The following is a 25,193-nucleotide window of genomic DNA, read 5'->3' as shown; positions in this document are numbered from 1 at the left end:
TTTAGTATGATCACTAATTTATGGTAATCATAGTTTTCTCCAACATATGATAAGCTTGCAGCTACAGTCATTGCGTCTGCAAGGTCGTCTTCAGACTTGTTTTATTATTTGTTTTGTTGCAAAAAAAAAAAACCCTGCAAACAAATTATTTCCATAACAGCTTTTACTGTTACTTTTGATCAATTGAATGCATCCTTACTTCATTTCTAATATTAAAAAAGCTTTCAATTTCAGATAAATGCTGTTCTTTTGAAATTTCTATTCATCAAAGAATATTGAAAAAAAAATTAAACTGTTTTCAACATTGATAATAATCAGAAATGTTTCTTGAGCATCAAATCAGCACATTAGAATGATTTCTGAAGGATCATGTGACACTGAAGACTGGAGTAATGATGCTGAAAATTCAGCTTTGATCACAGAAATAAACCACATTTTAAAATCTATTAAAATAGAATTAAAATAATTAAATACATTTTTGCTGTATTTTGGATCAAATAAATACAGCCTTGGTGAACAGAAGACACTTCTTTTAAAAATATTAAAAAACCTTACAGATCTAAAACTTTTGAACAGTATTTATATTTTATGTTAGATAACAGTTCATCTAATTTTTCTGGTTGTTTGCAGGTTATGGGTTAACATATGGGTCATTTAGCAATGAATACTCCTATCAGTTCAGTGATATTACTTAATGCATTAATGTTCTATATATCAATGTTTCTCAGCAATGTTTAATTTAGATCACTAAAATACTCGCTAATTAAAACACCTGATTCAACTCAAGTGGAAAAGTCTTAGTTCCCCGTAGGATGCACCCTGTTTGTTGAACAACGGAACTATTCCTCCCGGAACGTTTTAATCCTTGTTTGTTTTATGGGGAATGTGCGTCAGTCGAAACTGCCCCCTTGTTGGTGAGTCGATACTGGTCATTTCTTCACCCATTAAAAATGTAAAACGCTTTCTAACATGCATTTTGTTACTGAATGTCTATGTGAAGAATGTACTTACACGCTGTCAGTTGTTTATACATATAAAAGGAAGCGTGACAACTGTTACATGACGCACCAGAACCAAAATAATGCAGATTCAACCATCATAGCTGGATTAAACACTTTTAAAGCTGCCTCGATTTGCTTACGGCTCATCAGAAATTCTGACACGAATGCGACAACATATTTTATCGAATTTACTAAGAAAAGCTGAATCAATATAAAATTTTATCATAGTGTGCCAACTGTAGTATTTTAGGGGGATTATTTTAGATGCATCTATTTGATCTTATTTCCAAATGTTCTAAAGTAATATATTTCATCTCAGAAATAATATTTTGTTTATAGAAACAATAGTTACATGGATCTGTGGGTACTAGTATGGTTTCTGTGCCTAAACATATTAAAGTCGTCATTAAATGGAAGTTGCAATAGTCTTTTCTTCACTATTGTTCAGAGTGAAACGGCTTCTCGAACAAGAAAAAATGTTTAAGTTCCATGAGGAATAACTGGATGGTTGTGGTTTGCTGTTGGTGGATCTCATGTGAGTGACAGGTTGTCCCGCCCTCGCGCCAGTAAACACGTCATCAGAGAAGAGATGTCCCTGCAAGAGGGAGGGGAAGATATTTTGATTAATGTTTACAAATGCACATGAATTTTAAAAAATAATGATTTGCACAGATAAATTATTTATAATAAATGCTGCAGTATTCCATAAAAAATTGTCAATATTGATTTCATGGTGACTTTAAAACTATGATATTGTTTATATGAAATAGATAGTATAAAGTGTGCTGTGGGGAAATGGAAGCAGCCCTGTTTGCCCTCCCATGGATGCCGGTAAATATTGGTGGTTCTGATCTCCTGGCTAAAGCCTGGTTCGGTGACACACAGTACCGGGTTCTGCTGAGTGACCTGAGCACTGTGTGGGAAGAAGAAATGAACGCAGACGACATCCAGAGTCGAGCACAGGCAAGAATGTACAACTCTACTGGTATCTAGATGAAGTGCATTTAATTCAATACTTAAAAACTTCAGATAATCACACTGTAACATTAGGTCAGTGTGCTCTTAATTATCTCTGTTCATCTAAAATCAAAAGTTAGAATGATATAATTGTACAAAACTCATAACACTGAAATGTCTTTCAAGTCAAGTCACCTGTTATAATTTTTTATTTTTTTTTTATGTTTTTGGAAGAAGTCACTTATTCTCACCAAGGCTGCATTTATTTGATCAAAATAAATGTAAAAATAAAAACTGTAGTATTGTAAAATATTATTAAAATTTAAAATGTTTTCTATTTATTATATATTTATGTAAATTATATAATGTATTCCTCTGATGCAAAGCTGAATTTTCAGCATCATTACTCCAGGCTTCAGTGTCACATGATCCTTCAGAAATCATTCTAATATGATGATTTGGTGCTTAACTAATACCAGTTATTATTAATGCTCAATTATTAATAATGGGTCTCAATGTTTAAAACAGTTTTTGCAGCTTAATTTTTTTGTGGAAACTAATACAATTTCTTTAAGATTCTTTGCTGAATAGAAAGTTCAAAAGAACAGCATTTATTTGAAACGGAAATGTTTTTTAGCATTATACATTTAATACGTCCAAGCTGAATAAAAGTATTTTACTTATTTTTTTAAAACTTACTTACACCAAACTTTTAAATGGTGGTTTATTACGGTTTACACACACACACACACACACACACACACACACACACACACACACACACACACACACACACACACACACAAATAGGAAGAAGACTAGAGTAATGATGCTGAAAATTCAGCTTTGCCATCAGAAGAATAAATGACATTTTAAAAGATAATCAAATAGAAAACGGTTCATATTTCATAATCTTACTGTAATATTAAATGTACTGTACTTTTAATTAAATAACTGCAGTCTTGGTGAGCAGAAGAGACTTCTTACAAAAACATAAAAAATAAAAAAAATCGTAATTATTCCAAACTTTTGGCTGGTAGTGTATAATGATGGTGTATATATATTGCTTTCTTAACCTGTCAGTATTTCATACTAATTTATTCTCTCTTTTTCTCTGTATAATAGGATCTGAATAAGCGTCTAAGGGCACCAACACAGGCTTTTTTCTCTCATCTGTGTTCTGTGGCACGGCCTTCTTTCTCCAGCCAAGATGATGATCAGACATCTGCTGCACACGTTGCTCTTGAAAGGCATGGAGACAATCTAACAGTCAAACTCAAAAGTGAGCTGGCTGGGTTGCCGTTCTACTGGGAGTTCCGCTGCACCACAACACCTGTAGCCTTGGTACGAACCTTACTTATCTATTCTCATACCATGATCTGTCTGAATACTTCTGATTGGCTGAAAGATGTGCCTTAAAACCGTTTAATACACAAGTAATTCCAGTCAGTCTAATCACTGTTCTATATTCATGCGCCTCATTGAAGCGCACACACACATCTCTCATCTCTCTCTCTCTCTCTCTCAATAATTAATTCTTTGCTATAATTAATTTACTCAAATAAATGTAATGTTATCACACTACTGTATAGCTGTTTCTGATTTAAAGCAAACTGCGAACTAGATATAACGAGCCGCAACCGATGAAAATAACTGTCTTTTTTACCCTTTCGGCCAAATATTAAATGCACTCTGCTTCATGTCTGATGGTTTTTGCATTAAAGGGATAGTTCACCCAAAAATGAAAATTTGATGTTTATCTGCTTACCCCCAGAGCATCCAAGATGTAGGTGTCTTTGTTTCTTCAGTAGAACACAAATGATGATTTTTAACTGCAACCGCTGCCGTCTGTCAGTGGTATAATGCAAGTCAGCGGGAACTTGGACTATAAGAGTAAATAAAACACGACAGACAAATCCAAATTAAACCCTGTGGCTCGTGACGATACATTGATGTCCTAAGACACGAAACGATCGGTTTGTGCGAGAAACGAACAGTATTTATATCATTTTTTACCTCTAATACACCACTATGTCCAACTGCATTCATCCTCGATTCGTTTGGTCTGATCGCGCTCTGACAGCGGCAGTGATGTCTCACGCATATACTTCAATGAGTGCTAGACATCACTGCCGTTGTCGGAGCGCGATCAGACTTCACGAATCGAGTGATGAATGCAGTTGGACATAGTGGTGTATTAGAGGTAAAAAATGATATAAATACTGTTCGGTTTCTCGCACAAACCGATCGTTTCGTGTCTAAGGACATCAATGTGTCGTCACGAGCCGCAGGGTTTAATTTGGATTTGTCTATCATGTTTTATTTACTCTTATAGTCCAAGTTCCCGCTGACTTGCATTATACCACTGACAGACGGTAGCGGTTGCAGTTAAAAATCATCATTTGTGTTCAATTGAAGAAACAAAGTCACCTACATCTTGGATGCACTGGGGGTAAGCAGATAAACATCACATTTTCATTTTTGGGTGAACTATCCCTTTAAAATAGTTTAATGCACGGCTAGCCATGGATTATCTCTTACTTATACCACAGGGATGTTGAACGCTTGCTTCTGATTGGTTGCCGAATGTTCTAAGGTGTGCAGTTATTTTCAAGTAAACGCACATCTATCAAGTAGTTCCAGGTCTGTAGACCTCATTACAGTTCCATTTAACATTTAAATATTTTTTTAAATGGAACATTTTAGTGAACTTTTAGACAAAATCTAAAAAATAAATCTAAAACAAAGTTTGTATATCAATTTCAGCTCATATAATACAATATAATGAGAATATGGAACTCATGCATGAGGAAAAACGGCTCGTTTTTATTCAGAGGCCCAAACAAAGCAAAAATATGCAAATTTGGTGCAGTTGCTGATATTTATATGGCCAAAACTTAAGATGATATTCTGATTCTGCTCGTAATTTAAATCAGTGAGGTCTTTATTATAGTATAGACTACTTGCATAAAATTAATATCAATATCAGTTGTCTTTCTATATCTACCAATAATGCGTCTTAAAATATTTACAGTAATTGCTTAGTTTTATAAGCAAAGCTCTGTGTTTTATTGTTGGGGTCAAAACATATAATGCAATGCAATGCAATACAATGATGACTGAGAGATGAACAAATAAATGTTCCTATAAAACCTGATGTATCATATTTGATACTTAACATGATTTTTCTTAAAGTTGCTCAAGTCCACAAGATGTTCATCTTGAAATGATACTAAAAATATAACTAACAATAAGTTATTCTTACATTAACTGAAGATTTCACAGCAAAAAGACACAAACTATGACCTGAAGGTGAAAATTTTTAGAATTATATTAAAAGGCCTTTTTTGTGCTTAAAAAAAAAAGTATAAATTATCAATCAGATGACAGAAGGAATGTAATAGATTATGCACAGAAAGTTTTTCAGCAAAGTTTTGATCATGTTGATAATTTAGAGCCCTTAGAAATTAATTTATCAAATATGATACTGTAGGTGTCCAAGTAGTTTTTGTGTGCAAACTTGCTTGTGAATCAGGTGTGCAGGCAGCTGGTGCGCCCCCTGCTGGCAGTGAGTAGAGTCCTGCAGCAGCAAGTGGAGGATCTGGCTGCTCTTTTGGCTCGGAAGGATGCAGAGATACAGGACTATCAGGAGAACGGAGCTGTCCTGAGTAGAGGTAACGGTTGCATTTGCGGTTTTGATGCATATTCTCTTGTGTCTGTTTTTAGCTCACTGACACTCATCTAAAACTCTGCCTTCACAGCCAGACTACAAACAGAGCCATTTGACGTGCACCAGTACAGGGAGAACTTCTTCACGCAGGTGCGAAGCATTTTTACATTCAGTCTCCTGCTAAATTTAGTCAGTCAGAACTAGCATGCATGTGACCCCATGATTGCTCAGTCACACGCGTATGTACTGAACCAGGTCACTGTGCTGCTTCTAGGGTTTGTTACGGGAGAGAAAACAGTAAGTGCTAGACAGGAAGAGAGACTGGATCTGTTTGACTCAGAGCTGAGGGTCAGCACACACGGACACACACACACAGTGTATAATTAGGCTGTGGTATGGTTTGTGGAACTCGAGGAGTGTTTGCAGTGACAGCTCTGTTGTTGCGTTGCCTCACACTGAACCGTCTATTGACTGGATAGTGTTTTATTTCTTTTCCCGTCATAGCTGTGTGCGTGTGTGTGTTTGGGTATTTCCTGCTCTTTTTGGTAGTGTGTGTGATTAGGACTGGGCTATATGATGGTATACTACCGTTTTACTATGGTAGATGTACAGTGGGATCCAAAAGTCTGAAATCATGCACTTTTGAAAATGTTGCTATTTGATATTTTTCTAATATAATAGTTTTTTTTTTTTATTACAAAATATATTATCAGTTTAACAGCTTGAATGAAAAATGTAATTTAAAAGTTTACATGATTTTTAGACTTTCAAATGACTTGAGAATGATCCAAAGATGGATCTGTGCTTTAATGGTTGCAATAAAATCTGACATTTTGTTCAAAGAAAAAAAAACTAAAGCCATGAATACACATGGCATTTCTCTAGTATTTGATATATGGGTTATAGTTCACCCAAAAATGAAAATTATCCCATGATTTACTCACCCTCAAGCCATCCTAGGTGTATATGACCTTCTTTTTTCAGACAAAGACAATCGGAAATATATTTAAAAATGTAAAAAAAAAAAAAAAAAAAAATCTGTTATCTGAAATAAACATTAATTGCTGTAAAATTAAATAAATTATTAAAAAAACAAAGTTGCCAAAGCAACATTTCTCATTTTCTTTCTGTTTTATGTATTAAAATAACTAAAACTAAAAATTAATAAGAACTATATAGACATATAAAAAAAAAAAAAAAAAAAACAATAATAATGATAATGACAAAAACCCTCAACAAAAATGAAAACTGATAACATAAAAATAAAAACTGTTGAACGGTAGTGTATGTGTGTGTGTGTGTATATATATATATATATATATATATATATATATATATATATATATATATATATATATATATATATATATATATATATATATATATATATATATATATATATATATATACACACACTACCGTTCAAAAGTTTGGGATCGGTAAGATTTTTTATATTTTTAAAAGAAGTTTTGTCTGCTCACCAAGATTGCATTTATTTAATTAAAAATACAGTAAAAACAGTAATATTGTGAAATATTATTACAAATTAAAATAACTGTTTTCTATTGGAATATAATATGAAATGTAATTTATTTCTGTGTTGGAAAAGCTGAATTTTCAGCATCATTACTCAGTGATCCTTCAGAAATCATTTTAATATGATGGTTTGCTGCTCAAGAAACATTTATTTTTATTATCAATGTTAAAACAGTTGTGTACTTTTTTTTTTTTTTTTTTTCAGGATTCCTTGATGAATAGAAAGTTCAAAAGAACAGCATTTATCTGAAATACAAAGCTTTTGTAACATTATACACTACCGTTCAAAAGTTTGGGGTCAGTAAGAATTTTTATTTTTATTTTTTTGAGAAGAATTTAAAGAAATTAATATTTTTTTTTTCAGCAAGGATGCATTAAATCGATCAAAAGTGACAGTAAAGACTTTTAAAATGTAACAAAAGATTATATTTCAAATAAATGCTGTTCTATTCATCACAGAATCCTGAAAAAAAATATTGTACACAAATATTTTGTACATCTGTACACAATAAATGTTTCTTGAGCAGCAGAATCAGCATATTAGATTGATTTCTGAAGGATCATGTGACACTGAAGACTGGAGTAATGATGCTGAAAATTCAGATTTGCCAACACAAGAATAAATTACATTTTCAAATATTTTCAAATAGAAAACAGTTATTTTAAATTGTAATAATATTTCACAATATTACTGATTTTACTGTATTTTTAATTAAATAAATGCAGCCTTGGTGAGCAGACGAAACTTCTCTTAAAGACATTAAAAATCTTACTGATCCCAAACTTTTGAACGGTTGTGTGTGTGTGTGTGTGTGTGTGTGTGTGTGTGTATATATATATATATATATATATATATATATATTTTCAATTCAGTTGTATTTAATCATTTATAAGTGATATATAATTGTTCATGAAGGCTGGAAACAAAAAACGCCTCATATTCAGGTGTGCATAATTATTAGACAGATTTTCTTTTACAGGCAAAATGAGCCAAAAAAGAGATTTAACTCAGACTGAAAAGTCAAAAATTATTAAATGCCCATGAGAAGGATGCAATACTAGAAATTGCAGTTAAGGCATGACCAATGGACAGCAAAACGCTCATTGAGTCAGCAGAGTCAGACAACAACTAAATCCATAAAACGGTCCCATGATGGGAACCCCTAAATAGTTCTATATATGAAGCACCTGACAGAACCCTTTAAGGGTCTATATAGAACCTTGTTTTTTTTTTCTAAGAGTGTACTTTCATATAGAACTACTCATACCAGGGTTTTGGTCACACCACCAACTAAGCAAGATTGCCAGTCTATCACGCTTCTGACCACTCTGCCTTACGGTCATTACAAACACACTGACCACAGTGGGAGGAGCCAAACCTCACAGGCATAAATTAGACTAGAACTATATATTTGTGTTTATGGGCTACTTTTTGTTCTCTTGATGAGTAATGTTCTTTTGGCTGAATCACTGAGTTATTTATTGGATTCAGACATCAGCTTTAATTTCAGTGCTGGCAGCCGTGTTTTCTGCGTGAGTCGAGTCCTTTTATAGGCGCGTGTTTGATCTCTGCCCGTGTGTTTGTGCGAATCCACCGGTATTTCTCACTGGCCTGGTGAATGTGCAGTCAGATATGTGTGGCTTGACTTGGTGGTGTGAGAAAAGGATATGAGTCTACTCACCCACTCACTGTAGTGTACTAAACACTGAGATATCAGTTGCCCCTTAAACTGGTGGCATTACTCCAAAGCTTGATTGTTATCAGATGATCAGGTAATCATCTTTATATAATATAATATAATATACACACACTGAGTCAGGTAGATTTTTTTTTTTTTTAAGAAATGAATCATTTTATTCAGCAAGGACACATTAAATTGACCAAAAGTAAAAGACATTTATAATTTTGCAATGATTTCTATTTGAATAAATACTGTTCTTTTGAACTTTCTATTCATCAAAGAGGCCTGAAAAAATGTATCATGGTTTCCATAAAAATATTAAGCTGCACAACCTTTTTTTAACATTGATACCTTTTTTTATTAAAGGCACAATATATAAGATTTTTAGATTTAAAATATCCAAAAATCACTAGAATGTTATATATTTATATATTTATATATATTTTATATATTATATATTTTGTTGACAATAATTACACAATACTTACATTATTCCAAACCTTTCCAACAATGTTTAAATCCAGAGAAATCAGCAATTTTAACCAGGACACGGACCATGTCATTTCGTCGCCTGTCATTGACGTCATATTCGCATTTACCCTCGATTTCCATTTTTACTTTAGTAGAAACCATGGAAACACCAAAGACGCTTTAAATATATTTTGTTTTAATAGTCAGATGAGCAGTTTTCTTGATTTACCTTGAGTACCATGTTTTTACCATGCCTCAGAGACAACACTATTTTGTCAAGTACCTTACATAGCATAATCAGAGAGAGCTTTTTCCATCATAAAATATATATATATATTTTTTCAATTAATTGCACGTAGGGATGCAAAGGGACGGAACATTTCTGGTAAATTTCCAGAAACTTTCCAAAATATATAAAAAAATACCCCTTTGCATCCCTTATTGCATGTCATTTAGCAACACAAGTCATTCAGTTTTTATTATTGACAATCTAATATCGATCCAGATTACTGCAAAGTGCAACAAGTCTCTTTTACCAGCCACCGAGCGAACGCACAGAGTAACATTAACATAACTTTCAAAACACTCAAACACTCCCGCGCCTCTTGGCCCACCCTTCTTCATACCACGGTAAAGTTGATAAAACTTTAATACATTAGCTCATCCATGAACATGATTTCTGCTCAAAACCGTCGGATTTCTTTCCATCGGCTGTGGAGCTGAAGACAACAACTCCCATGATTCCACGCTCATTCACGGCGTTGTCAAGCTATGCCTTTTTTTGACTAAGCGACCTCTAGTGGCGAAAATTACTTACTGTGCCTTTAACCCTTTTTTAAAGGTGCCCTCAAATGAAAAATTGAATTTATCTTGGCATAGTTAAATAACAAGAGTTCAGTACATGGAAATGACACACAGTGAGTCTCAAACTCCATTGTTTCCTCCTTCTTATATAAATCTCATTTGTTTAAAAGACCTCCGAAGAACAGGCGAATCTCAACATAACACCGACTGTTACGTAACAGTCGGGGTGTACGCCCCCAATATTTGCATATGCCAGCCCACGTTTCCAACATTATAAAAGGCATTAGACAAGGGCAGCCAGTATTAACGTCTGGATGTGCACAACCAAATCATCAGACTAGGTAAGCAAGCAAGAACAATAGCGAGAAATGGCAGATGGAGCATTAATAACTGACATGATCCACGATAACATGATATTTTTAGTGATATTTGTAAACTGTCTTTCTAAATGTTTTGTTAGCATGTTGCTAATGTACTGTTAAATGTGGTTAAAGTTACCATCGGTTATTACTGTATTCACGGAGACAAGAGCCGTCGCTATTTTCATTTTTAAACACTTGCAGTCTGTATAATTCATAAACACAACTTCATTCTTTATAAATCTCTCCAACAGAGTAGCATTACCCGTTAGCCACGGAGCACTATCAAACTCATTCAAAATCAGAAGTAAACAATATAACAGTATACAATACTCACATAATCCGACGCATACATGCCGCATGCATGACGAACACTTTGTAAAGATCCATTTGAGGGTTATATTAGCTGTGTAAACTTTGTTAAGGCACTGTTCAAGGCAAGCGCAAGATCTGAGGGCGTGGACCACGGGATTTAAAGGGACCGCAGCATAAAATCGGCGTGTTTATAATGATGCCCCAAAATAGGCAGTTAAAAAAATGAAAAAAAAAAAAAAAATGGGGTATTTTGATCTGAAACTTCACAGACACATTCAGGGGACACCTTAGACTTATATTACATCTTTTAAAAACATAATCTAGGGCACCTTTAACATATAATAATGATAATATTAAAATGATTTCTGGAGGATCATGCGACACTGAAGGCTGAAGTAATGGATGCTGAAAATTTCATTTTAGCCATCAAAGGAATAAATTACATTTTAAAATATATATTAAATAAAACAACTGTAATATAATATTTCATAATATTATTGTTTTTACTGTATTTTGATCAAATAAATGCAGTCTTTGAGTATAAAAGTCTAAAAAAAAAATCTTACCGACCCCAACATTTGAACTGAAGTGTATATCATACTAGGATCATAAAAACAATGAGGATCTCAATTAACAAATTTACACTACATACAGATTATGCACATGGAAACAGTTTAATCTTTTTGATGAACTGTCCAAATGAACTTATTCATTTAAATTCTTTATTTATATATAAATAAAGAATCATATATATATATATATATATATATATATATATATATATATATATATATATATATATATATATATATATATATATATATATATATATATATATATATATATATATATATATATAAATCATATATATAATTATATATATATATATATATATATATATATATATATATATATATATATATATATATATATATATATATATATATATATATATATATATATATATATTTTTTTTTTTTTTTTTTTATGGCAATATTTGCCCTTTGAATTTGATATTCAGGGCTATTTGCCCAAATTTTTGAGGCTTTTGCCATTATTTTCTACAGCAGAAATACTTGTTGTGTCTATTGAAATGTGAGCTTGCACGTTATTTGATTTTTTTGGACATATCAAAGTCATTTGACCGCCGCTGTCTCGCAATACAATGGGAAATTCCACTCCACACTGAAGAATCATTTAAGACCCAAGTCAGAATTAAAATGAAGGTGTGTTTGGAAAAATGTCTCACTGAAATGCCAAACAAACATAGCGAGTCTCTGGAAAAATGGAGTCCGTTCTTGAGATTCCTGATCGGCAGAAGCCTGGTTGAGAGTGTGTGTTTGATGGATGGATGGATGGATAGGCCTGTTTGAAATGCTGTCTTTTGGCGGTCAAAACTTAAGCAAAGACATGTTCCCATGAGTTTGTAAAGTTGAGTTTAAAAGTCTGTGAATGTCTACCCCGCGCCGGTGACGCATGCTCAGGTTTTTGAGGGGAAAGGAGAGTGTGAACGTTTACTTTGTGTTTCCAGTGGGCGTATGTACTTTGCTTGATTAACACAAAGACTTGTTTTAGGGTCCATATTAGTGAACGTGCTGTCCTCTTTGCAGGTCTTTTGGTGTTGAATACATTTCTGTGTGAATGTGTTTCAATGACGCACACTGTTGGTTTTTTTAGGGTTGAAGCATAAAAAGAGAAAATTTGACCGGGTGAGCTGAGAAACCAGTTTTGGTTTGGCACTGATGGAGTTACCCTTCCCACTGCCACACCGGCCCATCCAGCGTACTGAACCTAAAGACCAGCAAAACCATCCTGTATCTTAGGCCCTGTTTCCACCTGGCATTAAGATGCGTTTTGGTCGCTGTTGTTCCAAACCTGTTTGAGTTTCTTTCTTTTGTTGAACACAAAAGAAGATATTTTAATGAATGTTGGCAATCAAACAGTTGACGGTAGCAATTGACTTCCATAGTAGGACAAAAAAACTATGCAAGTCAATGGCTACCATCAACTGTCTGGTTACCAACATTCTTTAAAATATGTTATTTTGTGTTCAACAGAAGAAAGAAACTCATACAGGTTTGGAACAACTTGAGGGCGAGTAAATGATGACACAATTTTCATGTCTGGGTGAGCTATCATTTTAAAGGATCATTTACCGAACCAAGAAAGAACCTTTATTTTTAAGAATGTAGTATGGATTTTGCAGAATTTGGGAGGAGTTTTTTGGGGTAAAGTATGGGGAAACATGTCCCCTGTAACTGCTACACTCGTGTGTGAGTGTGTGTTTTATTGTTAGACGCTAGAATCTGTCAGGTTTCCATGCCTTAATCCCAGCTGAAGCTCAAGACATCTCCCTGTAACTGAAGCTTTTGGCTCCTGGCCTTTATAATCACCCCAATCTGATAACCATGAAACCCATTCAGGACAGCTTCAAGAGGTCAGATGTCTCCCTTTCTGTTATTACTTCTCCCTCCGTATAGCTCTGCTCCAGTTTTCCACAGGGTGAGCTCGGATCTGTAATTAGTTAGCTGTAGCTGGGCTGTGGTTTACTCTGCCTACTTTGAACCCCTGAGAAGAGCTGCCCTGCCAGCCAGAGCAAGGGTAACATCCCATCAAACACGAGTGCCTCTCGTAAATTTAATCGATGGAAACATCGTAGAAAATGTAAAAATAGATAGCAAAAAGAGATAACGACGTGACTACACTTTTACGATTTCTAAAGGAAGCGTTGAGGTGCTCTCCCACAAAAAAAAAAGTTGCTACCGTGATACTTACATGGTTATCAAGGTGTTGCTATGTGATATTTGGTTGGTGTGCTGCTATGCGGTTGCTAGTGTGTTCTGGGAGGTTGCTTATTGGCCAAAGACAAAAATATGGCTCAGTCCCTCATGCATTTTATTGACATGTAGAAAAGTAAACACGCCTCTCCTCAACAAGCCACATAATTTGTTCTAAGGTTTGTTCAAACCCCTCATCTAAGTATGATAATAATGGGATGTTTGTTTTAGTATGCACCACTAATAAAGAAAACTAGGGAGTGTGAGACAGGGTGAACTGAGAGAAAGAGGTAATAGATATTTTTAGGAGGAGGGGTTTGACTGAATGAGAGTGAGGACAGATTTATAGAGGACTATAAAATGAAGCTCTTCTCTGGGTTTAATCCATGATGCCCTTTTAAGACTTCACCTGCCTTTATTTGTTTCGCTATAGATTGTGTGTGCTTGTGTGTGTGCGTGTGTTACTTGATTTTGGCTCAAAAAAAGTATTTTCCAAAAAAAAATAAATAAATAAATAAATAAAATTTTGCACTTTTGTATTTTTTGCACATTTAAGCACATTTCCATCCGCATTTATATAACTACTTTGTAAAAAAAAAATACTGAAAATTCAGCTTTGACACCACAGGAATAAATTACATTTTAAAATATCTTTAAACTGAAAGCAGTTATTTTTAAATCATAATAATACAATTTCACAATGTTACTGTTTTTATTGTATTATTGATCAAATATAGTGAACATAAGAGGCTTCTTTCAAAAATCTTACCAACCTCAAACTTTTGAACAGTAGTGTACAGTACAGTCCAAAAGTTTGGAACCACTAAGATTTTTAATGTTTTTAAAAGAAGTTTCGTCTGCTCACCAAGGCTACATTTATTTAATTAAAAATACAGTAAAAAACAGTAATATTGTGAAATATTATTACAATTTAAAATAACTGTGTACTATTTAAATATATTTGACAAAGTAATTTATTCCTGTGATCAAAGCTGAATTTTCAGCATCGTTACTCCAGTCTTCATTGTCACATGATCCTTCAGAAATCATTCTAATATGCTGATCTGCTGCTCAAGAAACATTTATGATTATTTTCAATGTTGAAAACAGTTGTGTACTTTTTTTTTCAGGATTCCTTGATGAATAGAAAGTTCAAAAGAACAGCATTTATCTGAAATACAAAGCTTCTGTAGCATTATACACTATCGTTCAAAAGTTTGGGGTCAGTAAGAATTTTTATTTTTATTTTTTTGAAAAGAAATTAAAGAAATTAATACTTTTATTCAGCAAGGATGCATTAAATCAATCAAAAGTGGCAGTAAAGACATTTATAATGTTACAAAAGATTAGATTTCAGATAAACACTGTTCTTTTGAACTTTCTATTCATCAAATAATCCTGAAAAAAAATATTGTACACAAATATTTTGTACAATTGTACACATTAAATGTTTCTTGAGCAGCAGATCAGCATATTAGAATGATTTCTGAAGGATCATGTGACAATGAAGACTGGAGTATTGAGGCTGAAAATTCAGCTTTGCCATCACAGGAATAAATTACTTTGTGAAATATATTCAAATAGAAAACAGTTATTTTAAATTGTAATAATATTTCACAATATTACTGTTTTTTACTGTATTTTTAATTAAATAAATGTAGCCTTGGTGAGCAGGCGAAACTTCTTTTAAAAACATTAAAAATCTTAGTGGTTCCAAACTTTTGGACTGTACTGTATGTGCTTAAAGGATTAGTTCACTTTCAAATAAAATTTTCCTGATAATTTACTCACCCCCATGTCATCCAAGATGTTCATGTCTTTCTTTCATTAGTCGAAAAGAAATTAAGGTTTTTGATGAAAACATTCCAGGATTCTTCTCCTTAAAGTGGACTTCAATGGCCTCCAGACGGTTGAAGGTCAAAATTACAGTTTCAGTGCAGCTTCAAAGGGCTTCAAACAAATGATCGCCTTGCTCATGCTTCCGCTTTCTCTATTCTTCAAAAAGCTTACGCTGTATGTCCTACACCTTCCCTATTCAACTTACGGAACGAACGCGGCGCCAGTTTCATTTTTTTCTGTAAGATGAATACGGAAGCACGTGCAAGGCGATCATTTGTGTTTATAAAGCATATACAGTTGTATTTTTTTCGAAAATGACAGATCGTTTCGCTAGATAAGACCCTTATTCCTCGTCTGGTATCGTTTAGGGTGCTTTCACACCTGCCTCATTTAGTTCGGTTGAATCGTACCAGAGTTCGTTTTCTCCTTTGGTGCGGTTCGTTTGGGCAGGTGTGAAAGCAGCAATCGCACTCGAGTGCGCACTAAAAGCGGACCAAACAAGCGTACCGAGACCTGCTTGAAGAGGTGGTCTCGGTACGCTTTCAAACAAACTCTGGAGCGGTTCGCTTGAGATGTGAAAGCAATCCGACCCAGTTAACGGACCAACGAACCAAATGACATCATAATTCATAACGGAAAATGTGATATAAAAAGCGGTAGTGTCTGATTCTGTGAGTGAGCACATTATTTACCACAGATGTAAACCAACGAGCGCCTCTGTTGTGTAATTGCACTTCTCCGTGTGAGAATGCTGTCCCGACAAAGCCTTTTTCCTGCTCTGCTTCATTATAAAATGTATATAGTCTCTCTCGACACGCTGACAACAGGTCGCTTACTACACAGCGCTGGGAAACCAGAGACAGACCGAGAGAGACAAAGAGCGTGCGTTTGAATTTGCCGCAGTATTAATATGAATGTAGTATATAATTTAACAGCTGGAAAGACGGCTACATTTATAAAGTGTTTGCGTGTGTCTCGACAGTTACAAATAAAGCCACAATAATCTCATGGAGCGAACTTGTCAATCATTATTTTGATGGATGACGCAAAGAAAACTCTGACCAATAAGAGGACAGTTTTACTCGCATGTGACTTGCCTAAATGCATTTTGGTATGCTTTGAAATGTTGCCATGTGAAAGCGAACCGAACCAAGAAGAAAATGCAACATTGTAACAAATGTAGTCCCTGTTTCGGAACAAAACAAGCGATCCATAGGTGTGAAAACACCCTTAAAGCCCTTTGAAGCTGCACTGAAACTGTAATTTTGACCTTCAACCATCTGGAGGCCATTGAAGTCCACTATAAGGAGAATAATCCTGGAATGTTTTCATCAAAAACCTAAAATTTCTTTTCGACTGATGAAAGAAAGGCATGAACATCTTGGATGACATGGGGGTGAGTAAATTATCAGGAAAACTTTATTTGAAAGTGGACTAATCCTTTAATGCAGTTAAGAACAATAATGTTAGTTGAGAAGAATAATCTTACAAATCTTGTGTGGTGAAATTTGTGATCTAGACATGTTTTGTAAGTCTTTTTATAACAGCTAATAAGAATTCTGCTGCTGTGATGTCAAATTCAAAATCAAGTGGCACTGATTTGTCTTTGAGTAGGGTGTACCAACCAAATGCACATAAATAAGACTGTAATAATAGTAACAGAATAGATAGTGTGAGATAATAGTTGTTCAGACAAGAAATAAGTATGGAAGTATGCAAGGCAGAAACCACCACAGAATTGCTTAAATGTATGAACCTAAAGGTTAAGTAATTGTGAGTTTTAAAGCTAATGAATAAGTCACAATTTTATGAAGTGATAGTATGTCTCAATATCTTACTACACACTACTTGCCTTTCACCAGAAAAGTGCTGAACACAAAACAAGAATCGGGATGCTCTCTGGAATCTTCCATTGAAGTCTATTGGTTTAGAGTTCTTTCACAAACCACTATAAACCAGCCAATGCTGGTGATCAAATTTGTTCAAATCCCTAATCTAAGTATGATAATAGTGTGATGTTTATCTTAGTATGCAAAGAAAACTAGGAAGTTTGAGACAATGGGTGAACTGAGAGAAAGAGGTAATGGATATTTTTAGGAGGAGGGGTTTGACTAAATGACTACACTGAAGTATATGCTTGCTTGCATACTTACCTTCACCAGCAAAGTACTGAGCACAAAACAAGAACTGGGACACTCTCTGGAATCTTCCATTAGGGTCTATTGGTTCTTTCACAAACCACTAAAAACCAGCCAATGCTGTTTACCAGCTATGAATAGGTGTATCAACATGATGCACTAACACATGAACCGCTTTTTCCTGACACTTCCCCTCTTTGACGCACGCAGATGATGGTGGATGATTCAATATCTGCGTTCGTGTAAATCATCTGGCCTGGTATCGATGTGATCGTGTAGCTTCATGCTTTTTCTGAAAAAACAAAACTTAATTGATCAATTGATATGAGAGGAGAGGAGAAGTGATTTCAGGGGAGACAGGAAGTGCACACTCATGAACTGTGGCTTCTCTCCTCACATTGCCCTCTCTGTCCCCAAAGAGGAACTCAAAGCATTCATTTATTTTTATGATATTTCAACAAACAAATAATAAAAATAAATCAATGTAAACCCCAAACGTCTACACGTATATTTAGGGGCCCTTCATTCATCTAGTGGTCACCAATCTCACCAGGTCAATATTTGGCGAGCTAATTTTGAGAATTTGTCCTCTCTGTTGTGAAAGAGAATGTGTTTGGGGAATGTGTGAATGCAGTCATCTTTACCATTACCCTGTTGAACTTGGTGTCACCCATCCATTACCATTAAGATTTTTTTTTTTCCATTCTGCATATTTTCTTGACAATTAAGAACATTTCACTTCCAAATTCCCATGATCATAATGCATACTTTTTTTAATAAAAAATTCTTCATTTTCCTCAGGCAAAAGATAATTTCTTTTCTTAGATAAAGTAGTGTTTGACCGTTCATGTGATCTTAACATGGTGGCCACCTTTATGTATAGTAAAACCGCTTCTTTCAGGTAACTGAAAGATTTTTATATATATTTTTATATAAATTTTATATATATTAATGATTACTATTTATTTCTTTAGGTATAACATTTTATTTATTTATTTTTTTAATTAAATATTTTGTAAATAATTTTTTTCTTTTATAATGTGACAAGATTTAAGAGAGAAAACTTTCATTCAGCAAGTGATAGAAATCTTTTGTAACATTATAAATATCTTTACTACAAACCCAATTCCAAAGAAGTTGGGACACTGTACAAAAAGGAATAAAAAAAGGAATGCAATAATTTACAAATCTCATAAACTTATTTTATTCACAATAGAATATAGATAACATATGTTGAAAGTGAGACATTTTGAAATGTCATGCCAAATATTGGCTCATTTTGGATTTCATGAGAGCTACACATTCCAAAAAAGTTGGGACAGGTAGCAATAAGAGGCCGGAAAAGTTAAATGTACATATAAGGAACAGCTGGAGGACCAATTTGCAACTTATTAGGTCAATTAGCAACATGATTGTGTATAAAAAGAGCCTCTCAGAGTGGCAGTGTCTCTCAGAAGTCAAGATGGGCAGAGGATCACCAATTCCCCCAATGCTGCGGCGAAAAATAGTGGAGCAATATCAGAAAGGAGTTTCTCAGAGAAAAATTGCAAAGAGTTTGAAGTTTTCATCATCTACAGTGCATAATATCATCCAATGATTCAGAGAATCTGGAACAATCTCTGTGCGTAAGGGTCAAGGCCGGAAAACCATACTGGATGCCCGTGATCTTCTGGCCCTTAGACGGCACTGCATCACATACAGGAATGCTACTGTAATGAAAATCACAACATGGGCTCAGGAATACTTCCAGAAAACATTGTCGGTGAACACAATCCACCGTGCCATTCGCCGTGGCCGGCTAAAACTCTATAGGTCAAAAAAGAAGCCATATCTAAACATGATCCAGAAGCGCAGGCGTTTTCTCTGGGCCAAGGCTCATTTAAAATGGACTGTGGCAAAGTGGAAAACTGTTCTGTGGTCAGACGAATCAAAATTTGAAGTTCTTTTTGGAAAACTGGGATGCCATGTCATCCGGACTAAAGAGGACAAGGACAACCAGAGTTGTTATCAGCGCTCAGTTCAGAAGCCTGCATCTCTGATGGTATGGGGTTGCATGAGTGCGTGTGGCATGGGCAGCTTACACATCTGGAAAGGCACCATCAATGCTGAAAGGTATATCCAAGTTCTAGAACAACATATGCTCCCATCCAGACATCGTCTTTTTCAGGGAAGACCTTGCATTTTCCAACATGACAATGCCAGACCACATACTGCATCAATTACAACATCATGACTGTGTAGAAGAAGGATCCGGGTACTAAAATGGCCAGCTTGCAGTCCAGATCTTTCACCTATAGAAAACAGTTGGCGCATCATAAAGAGGAAGATGCGACAAAGAAGACCTAAGACAGTTGAGCAACTAGAAGCCTGTATTAGACAAGAATGGGACAACATTCCTATTCCTAAACTTCTCCTCAGTCCCCAGACGTTTGCAGACTGTTATAAAAAAAGAGGGGATGCCACACAGTGGTAAACATGGCCTTGTCCCAACTTTTTTGAGATGTGTTGATGCCATGAAATTTAAAATCAACTTATTTTTCCCTTAAAATGATACATTTTCTCAGTTTAAACATTTGATATATCATCTGTGTTGTATTCTGAATAAAATATTGAAATTTGAAACTTCCACATCATTGCATTCTGTTTTAGTGTCCCAACATTTTTGGAATCGGGTTTGTATTTCAAATAGATGCATGGAACATTCTATTCATCAAAGAATCCTGAAAAAATTAGTTTCCACAAAAGTATTTAGTAGCGAGTATTTAGTCTATATTTTAAGAACTATTTTAAATAATTGAGCATCAATAGTAATTAATAACTCCACACCAAATCAGCATATTAGAATGATTTCTGAAGGATCATGTGACACTGAAAACTGAAGTAATGATGCTGAAAATTCTGCTTTTCATTACAGGAATAAATTACATTTTAAAACCTATTAAAATAAGAAACAGTTTTAATGTTTTTGGAAGAAATCTCTTACACACACTAAATTTCATATCCATATATACACGCATATCCCTTTTTCAAAAGTAATTTTCCATTAAAAAAAGTTTTCCATCTAAAGAAATGAATAGTACTCAAAAAAGTAATTGTCCAAGACTGTTCCTCTATGGAGACTAATAAGTAATTAGAATTGAAGGTCTTGTCTTTCTTTATGGTTTGCTCATTCTTTCTCTTTTTTTGTCTCTTAGATTGTTCCACAGATGGGTGTGACGCTGGACAGTTTGGGTTTTGACTCAGAGTTGCAGGCCCTGTACATGGCCGTGAGCTCTGAGAAAACGGGTCAGAAACGTAAACGCTCTCCTGACAGCAGCCATGCGTTAGAAGGCAACAACATCGCTGAACAACACGTACCTGAAAACCTACAAATCACTGATTTCCCCACAGGTTACTGCCTCATAGACACTGAGCTTAAAACATGGGTAAAAGAAATCGTTCCAAACCCATATATCTGTCTGTCTTCTGTGGAACACGAAAGGAAATGTTTTGCAGAATGTCCTGTTAAAAGGAGTGTGGAATGGGTGAAAGAATGAGTGTTGTTATGCAACATTATCCACTGAGAATTGGCACCTGTTGAAATGTAGGGCCAAGTTTAACATTAGCGGTATCAAATATTATACATTGGCTGTTGCTGTGTCTCATGACCAATCATTATGGATGTCAAATTTGGTGTGATGCATCTTAAAGCTCCACATTTTAATATACATATGTAGATGTTAAGGGAATAGGTGAATGCGGATTCATCAAGTACAACTTGTTCCTGGATCAACATCTTTGTTGATCCTGGAACATTACAATCGACCAATCAGATTTGAGGGACAAGTGTACAGTTTATGTCAAGTTTAAGCTTACATGTGCTTCAAAATCAGTGTTATTCAGCTATAATTTCCCTCTGAATTTAGGCAGAGGTTATGGGTAGGGTTAGGTTTAGGGATAGGGTTAGGACTAAATTTTTGGACAGGAATGTTATGTTGAAATATGTTGATCTTGGAACATGTCTCACCTGGCAAAAAATAACAGTGACCTAAGGGGATAGTTTATGCAAAAATAAAAATTCTGTCATCTTTTACTCATCCTCGTCCAAACCCAGAAGTCTTTGGTTAATCTTCAAAAATTTATGTTTTTAATGAAACCTGAGAGGTTTCTGTCTCTCCATTGAAAGTCCAGGTAACCAAAACTTAGAAGATACAAAAAAAGGTTATAAAGGCATCGTAAAACCAATCCATATGAATCAAATGCTTTAATCCAAGTCTTGTGAACAGATATGATTGAATTATGATAAACAGATTACATTTAAGTATCTTTATATTTGCATCTAAACAATGATCGATTCACATACATGAAGCACATCACATATCGCAACAGCAGAATTGCTCAAACATGCCAATGATGCACTCTGTGTGTTTATTTGTGATGAATTTTGGGTGATCAATCCCTTTAATGAGATTTGACAGTTGCAGGGGCAGGTGCAATTTTTGGTGATTAAATGATGCTTAAAGAGGCTATATGTAGGAATTTTCGTGTATTAATCACTTTTTGTATTGCCAATGTGTGAACAGCTTGTAATGAAACTTAAAAAATGAGACCTTCCTTGGTGTGGTTTCTGTTAGAAGTTAAAGGTGCCATCGAATTGAAAATTGAATTTACCTCGGCATAGTTGAATAACAAGAGTTCAGTACATGGAAATGACATACAGTGAGTCTCAAACTCCATTGTTTCCTCCTCCTTATATAAATCTAATTTGTTTAAAAGACCTAACATAACAGTCGGGGTGTACGCCCCCAATATTTGCATATGCCAGCCCATGATCGAGGCATTACACAAGGGCAGCAAGTATTAACGTCTGGATCTGTGCACAGCTGAATCATCAGACTAGATAAGCAAGCAAGAACAACAGTGAAAAATAGCAGATGGAGCAATAATAACTGACATGATCCACGATAACATGATATTTTTAGTGATATTTGTAAATTGTCTTTCTAAATGTTTCGTTAGCATGTTGCTAATGTACTGTTAAATGTGGTTAAAGTTACCATCGTTTCTTACTGTATTCACGGAGACAAGACTGTCGTTATTTTCATTTTTAAACACTTGCAGTCTGTATAATGCACAAACACAACTTCATTCTTTATAAATCTCCAACAGTGTGTAATGTTAGCTTTAGCCGCCCACGGAGAACTATCAAACTCATTCAGAATCAAATGTAAACATCCAAATAAATACCATACTTGCGCGATTAGACATGTTGCATGACGAACACTTTGTAAAGATCCATTTTGAGGGTTATATTAGCTGTGTAAACTTTGTTTATGCACTGTTTAAGGCAAGCGCGAGCTCCGTGGGCGGGGAGTGTGAGCATTTAAAGGGGCCGCAGCCTAAATCGGCTCATATTTAATGATGCCCCAAAATAGGCAGTTAAAAAAATTAATAAAAAAAAATCTATGGGGTATTTTGAGCTGAAACTTCAGACACATTCAGGGGACACCTTAGACTTATATTACATCTTTTAAAAAGACGTTCTACAAACTTTACTTATGAATATAACACTAGGTTGTCTATAAAAGCCTGTAGACTGATTTTTATGTGAAGGGCAGGAGAATCCAAAGGATGTGACAGTTATGTGCGTTCCTGAGCGCCTCTCTTCCGTTCTATTACACATGAAATGCTTATACAGTATTCAGGATAATGCAGAAAAAGCTAACGTGTACTGTAAGCTATGCGTCATGCAAAGTAAAGGGATTAATTCAAACTATAGTCTCACTTAGCCTGGTCTATATTGTCTGTATTCTCAAACATCTTTAATATTCAAACTATCATAACAGTGTAAATCTCAACTGTCGACATGATACCGATAATCAGATGCTTTCTTAACTTAACTGTTTTCTAACTGCTGTCATTTTTGTTGTTATCATTTTGTTATTGAGAGGAAAGTGCGCAGCAGATATTTACTCATTCAACTAATTGTTGCTCTCAGCATTGTGGACGGCGTCAGGATGTTCGTTAACAGTATATCACTGCAAAGGTATTAACTTCTTTTTACTTCGAAGCAAAGAACAAAAAAGTACTCCACCTTGAATATATTGGGGCATTGTATCACGTCTCGTTACATGTGAGTGCTAGCATGAGTAATAAGTTGCTGGCTGCAGTTCACTTAATGGCCACCGGTGTCGCTAATAACAAGGGTTTCTGAATTCTACATATAGTGACTTTAAATTGCGGTTGCTCACTGTAAGCTATTGTATGGCTTCAGAATTTGAATGGAACACTTTTATGGTGCTTTTTTTTTTGTAATTTTGGAGCCTTTTTGTCTCCATTCGTGTTCCACAGATGAAAGGTTATATTGGTTTGGAACAAGGTTTAATAAATGATGACAGTTTTTCATTTTTGAGTGGTGTTTGTCTTGTTTGCTGTGCTGTGCAGGTGTGACGTCTTCACTGGCTTCTCAAGAACAGAATTGTGTCAAAGGATCATCAGGAAGACCTCTGGTGGCAGACAGTAAACAGGTTTGGTCTTTTCTTTCTGCCATGTGCTAGTTGTTTTTTGTCGTTACACTTGTTCTTGCCAAAATGTAACAAAATAAATATTCAATTAAATCTACTGTAGTGCCATGAACCCTGTGTTTTAGAGAACATGTAAGTGGCTTCTTTAATTGTTTTTTTGCACCGTGAACCCAACATTGCTGAGCCTTAGGCTGGTAAAGTTTGACCATTATGTTTGATTTTAGAGGTTCTGGAAGTTCAACAAAAAGGCCTGTGTTCTTCAGGGCAATTTTAACATAAATCTGACTACAAAAATGTTACTCACCTTGATATGAAGTAATTTTCTGTGTTTAAATATAAATTAAGTTCAAACAAAACGTGTGTACAAAAATGCACCTACAATGAATGTCTATGGGGCAGCTATTGCATGCTTCCCCCCATACTTGCATTTAAGTGCTAACTGTCCATGATTTTTTTTTTTTTTTTTTTCGATTTACAAATAAAGCTATGAGTCAAAATCATTTTCTGCAGTAATTAACAGGAATGCTAAATTTTAAGTTGTTTTGAACCCAGCATATTCCTTTAAGGGAACTAAAACCAATTCTGAATGATTCCTTCAGACCGTCCCGTTACCTTCAACTGCTGCGGGTTCTGAGGAACGTTCCACCTCACGGGCGAAGAAGAAGAAAGCAGTGGGGCTTTTTCGGTGACAATTCATTCCTCTGAATCAAATAGCACCACATATGGACACTTTTATTTTCTGAATGCTTTATATAAACATTTTTATTCTTTTTAGGTTGGATATGTAAGTGATTCTGGAAATTTTAATGTTGGTTTTTATTCTGTATGCCCATCTTAAAGTTTTTAAGTCTTAAAAGTAATGAATAAAATATTGCTTTCCTTAATAGAAGCTCTCTCTTGGTCAGTTGGTTGGGTTGATATAGTCTCAGCCTCAGACATCACGCCCACGGATCATTGGCTGAACATCTGATGTATAAGGTACACAAAATGGGGAGGTTTGAAGTCGTCTTCTGTTTAGTAGATTTCTACAGGACTTCCAGGATACGTGTGTGTTGCGTTCTTTAACGGCCCTCCCGTTGTGTTGTCAAACCTCCTTATCAAGTTCAACTAAACGCTGGATTTTCAAAAGTATGTGAAGTAC

At 34.9% G+C, this 25,193-nt stretch overlaps 1 protein-coding gene across 2 annotated transcripts; it reads left to right on the top strand.

The window, feature by feature from the left end:
- Positions 1 to 758: 758 nt before the first annotated feature.
- nhej1 (nonhomologous end-joining factor 1) lies at positions 759 to 24,936 on the top strand. Of its 2 annotated transcripts, none has more exons than XM_048200319.1 (8): positions 759 to 914; positions 1,772 to 1,964; positions 3,084 to 3,302; positions 5,494 to 5,632; positions 5,720 to 5,778; positions 20,744 to 20,939; positions 23,973 to 24,055; positions 24,652 to 24,936. In XM_048200319.1, the coding sequence occupies exons 2-8, from the start codon at positions 1,797 to 1,799 to the stop codon at positions 24,739 to 24,741; spliced, it is 954 nt and encodes a 317-aa protein (XP_048056276.1). In that variant the 5' UTR covers positions 759 to 914; positions 1,772 to 1,796; the 3' UTR covers positions 24,742 to 24,936. The 2 variants fall into 2 exon arrangements, with proteins under 2 accessions (XP_048056276.1, XP_048056277.1); XM_048200320.1 differs by lacking the exon at positions 759 to 914 and adding an exon at positions 1,513 to 1,536.
- The last annotated feature ends 257 nt before the right edge of the window (positions 24,937 to 25,193 follow it).

This window comes from Megalobrama amblycephala, linkage group LG8, assembly GCF_018812025.1.
Source record: "Megalobrama amblycephala isolate DHTTF-2021 linkage group LG8, ASM1881202v1, whole genome shotgun sequence".
NCBI lineage: Eukaryota > Metazoa > Chordata > Actinopteri > Cypriniformes > Xenocyprididae > Megalobrama > Megalobrama amblycephala.
The sequence above is the reverse complement of the archived record's forward strand: the minus strand, read 5'-3'. Positions and strand labels throughout refer to the sequence as shown.

Bases quoted from the DNA above. Each gene is read 5' to 3' on its own strand.
- nhej1 (XM_048200319.1), top strand. From the start codon at position 1,797: ATGGAAGCAGCCCTGTTTGCCCTCCCATGGATGCCGGTAAATATTGGT. The intron at 1,965-3,083 runs GCAAGAATGTAC...TCTGTATAATAG, and splicing joins ACATCCAGAGTCGAGCACAG to GATCTGAATAAGCGTCTAAG. The intron at 24,056-24,651 runs GTTTGGTCTTTT...TGATTCCTTCAG, and splicing joins TGGTGGCAGACAGTAAACAG to ACCGTCCCGTTACCTTCAAC.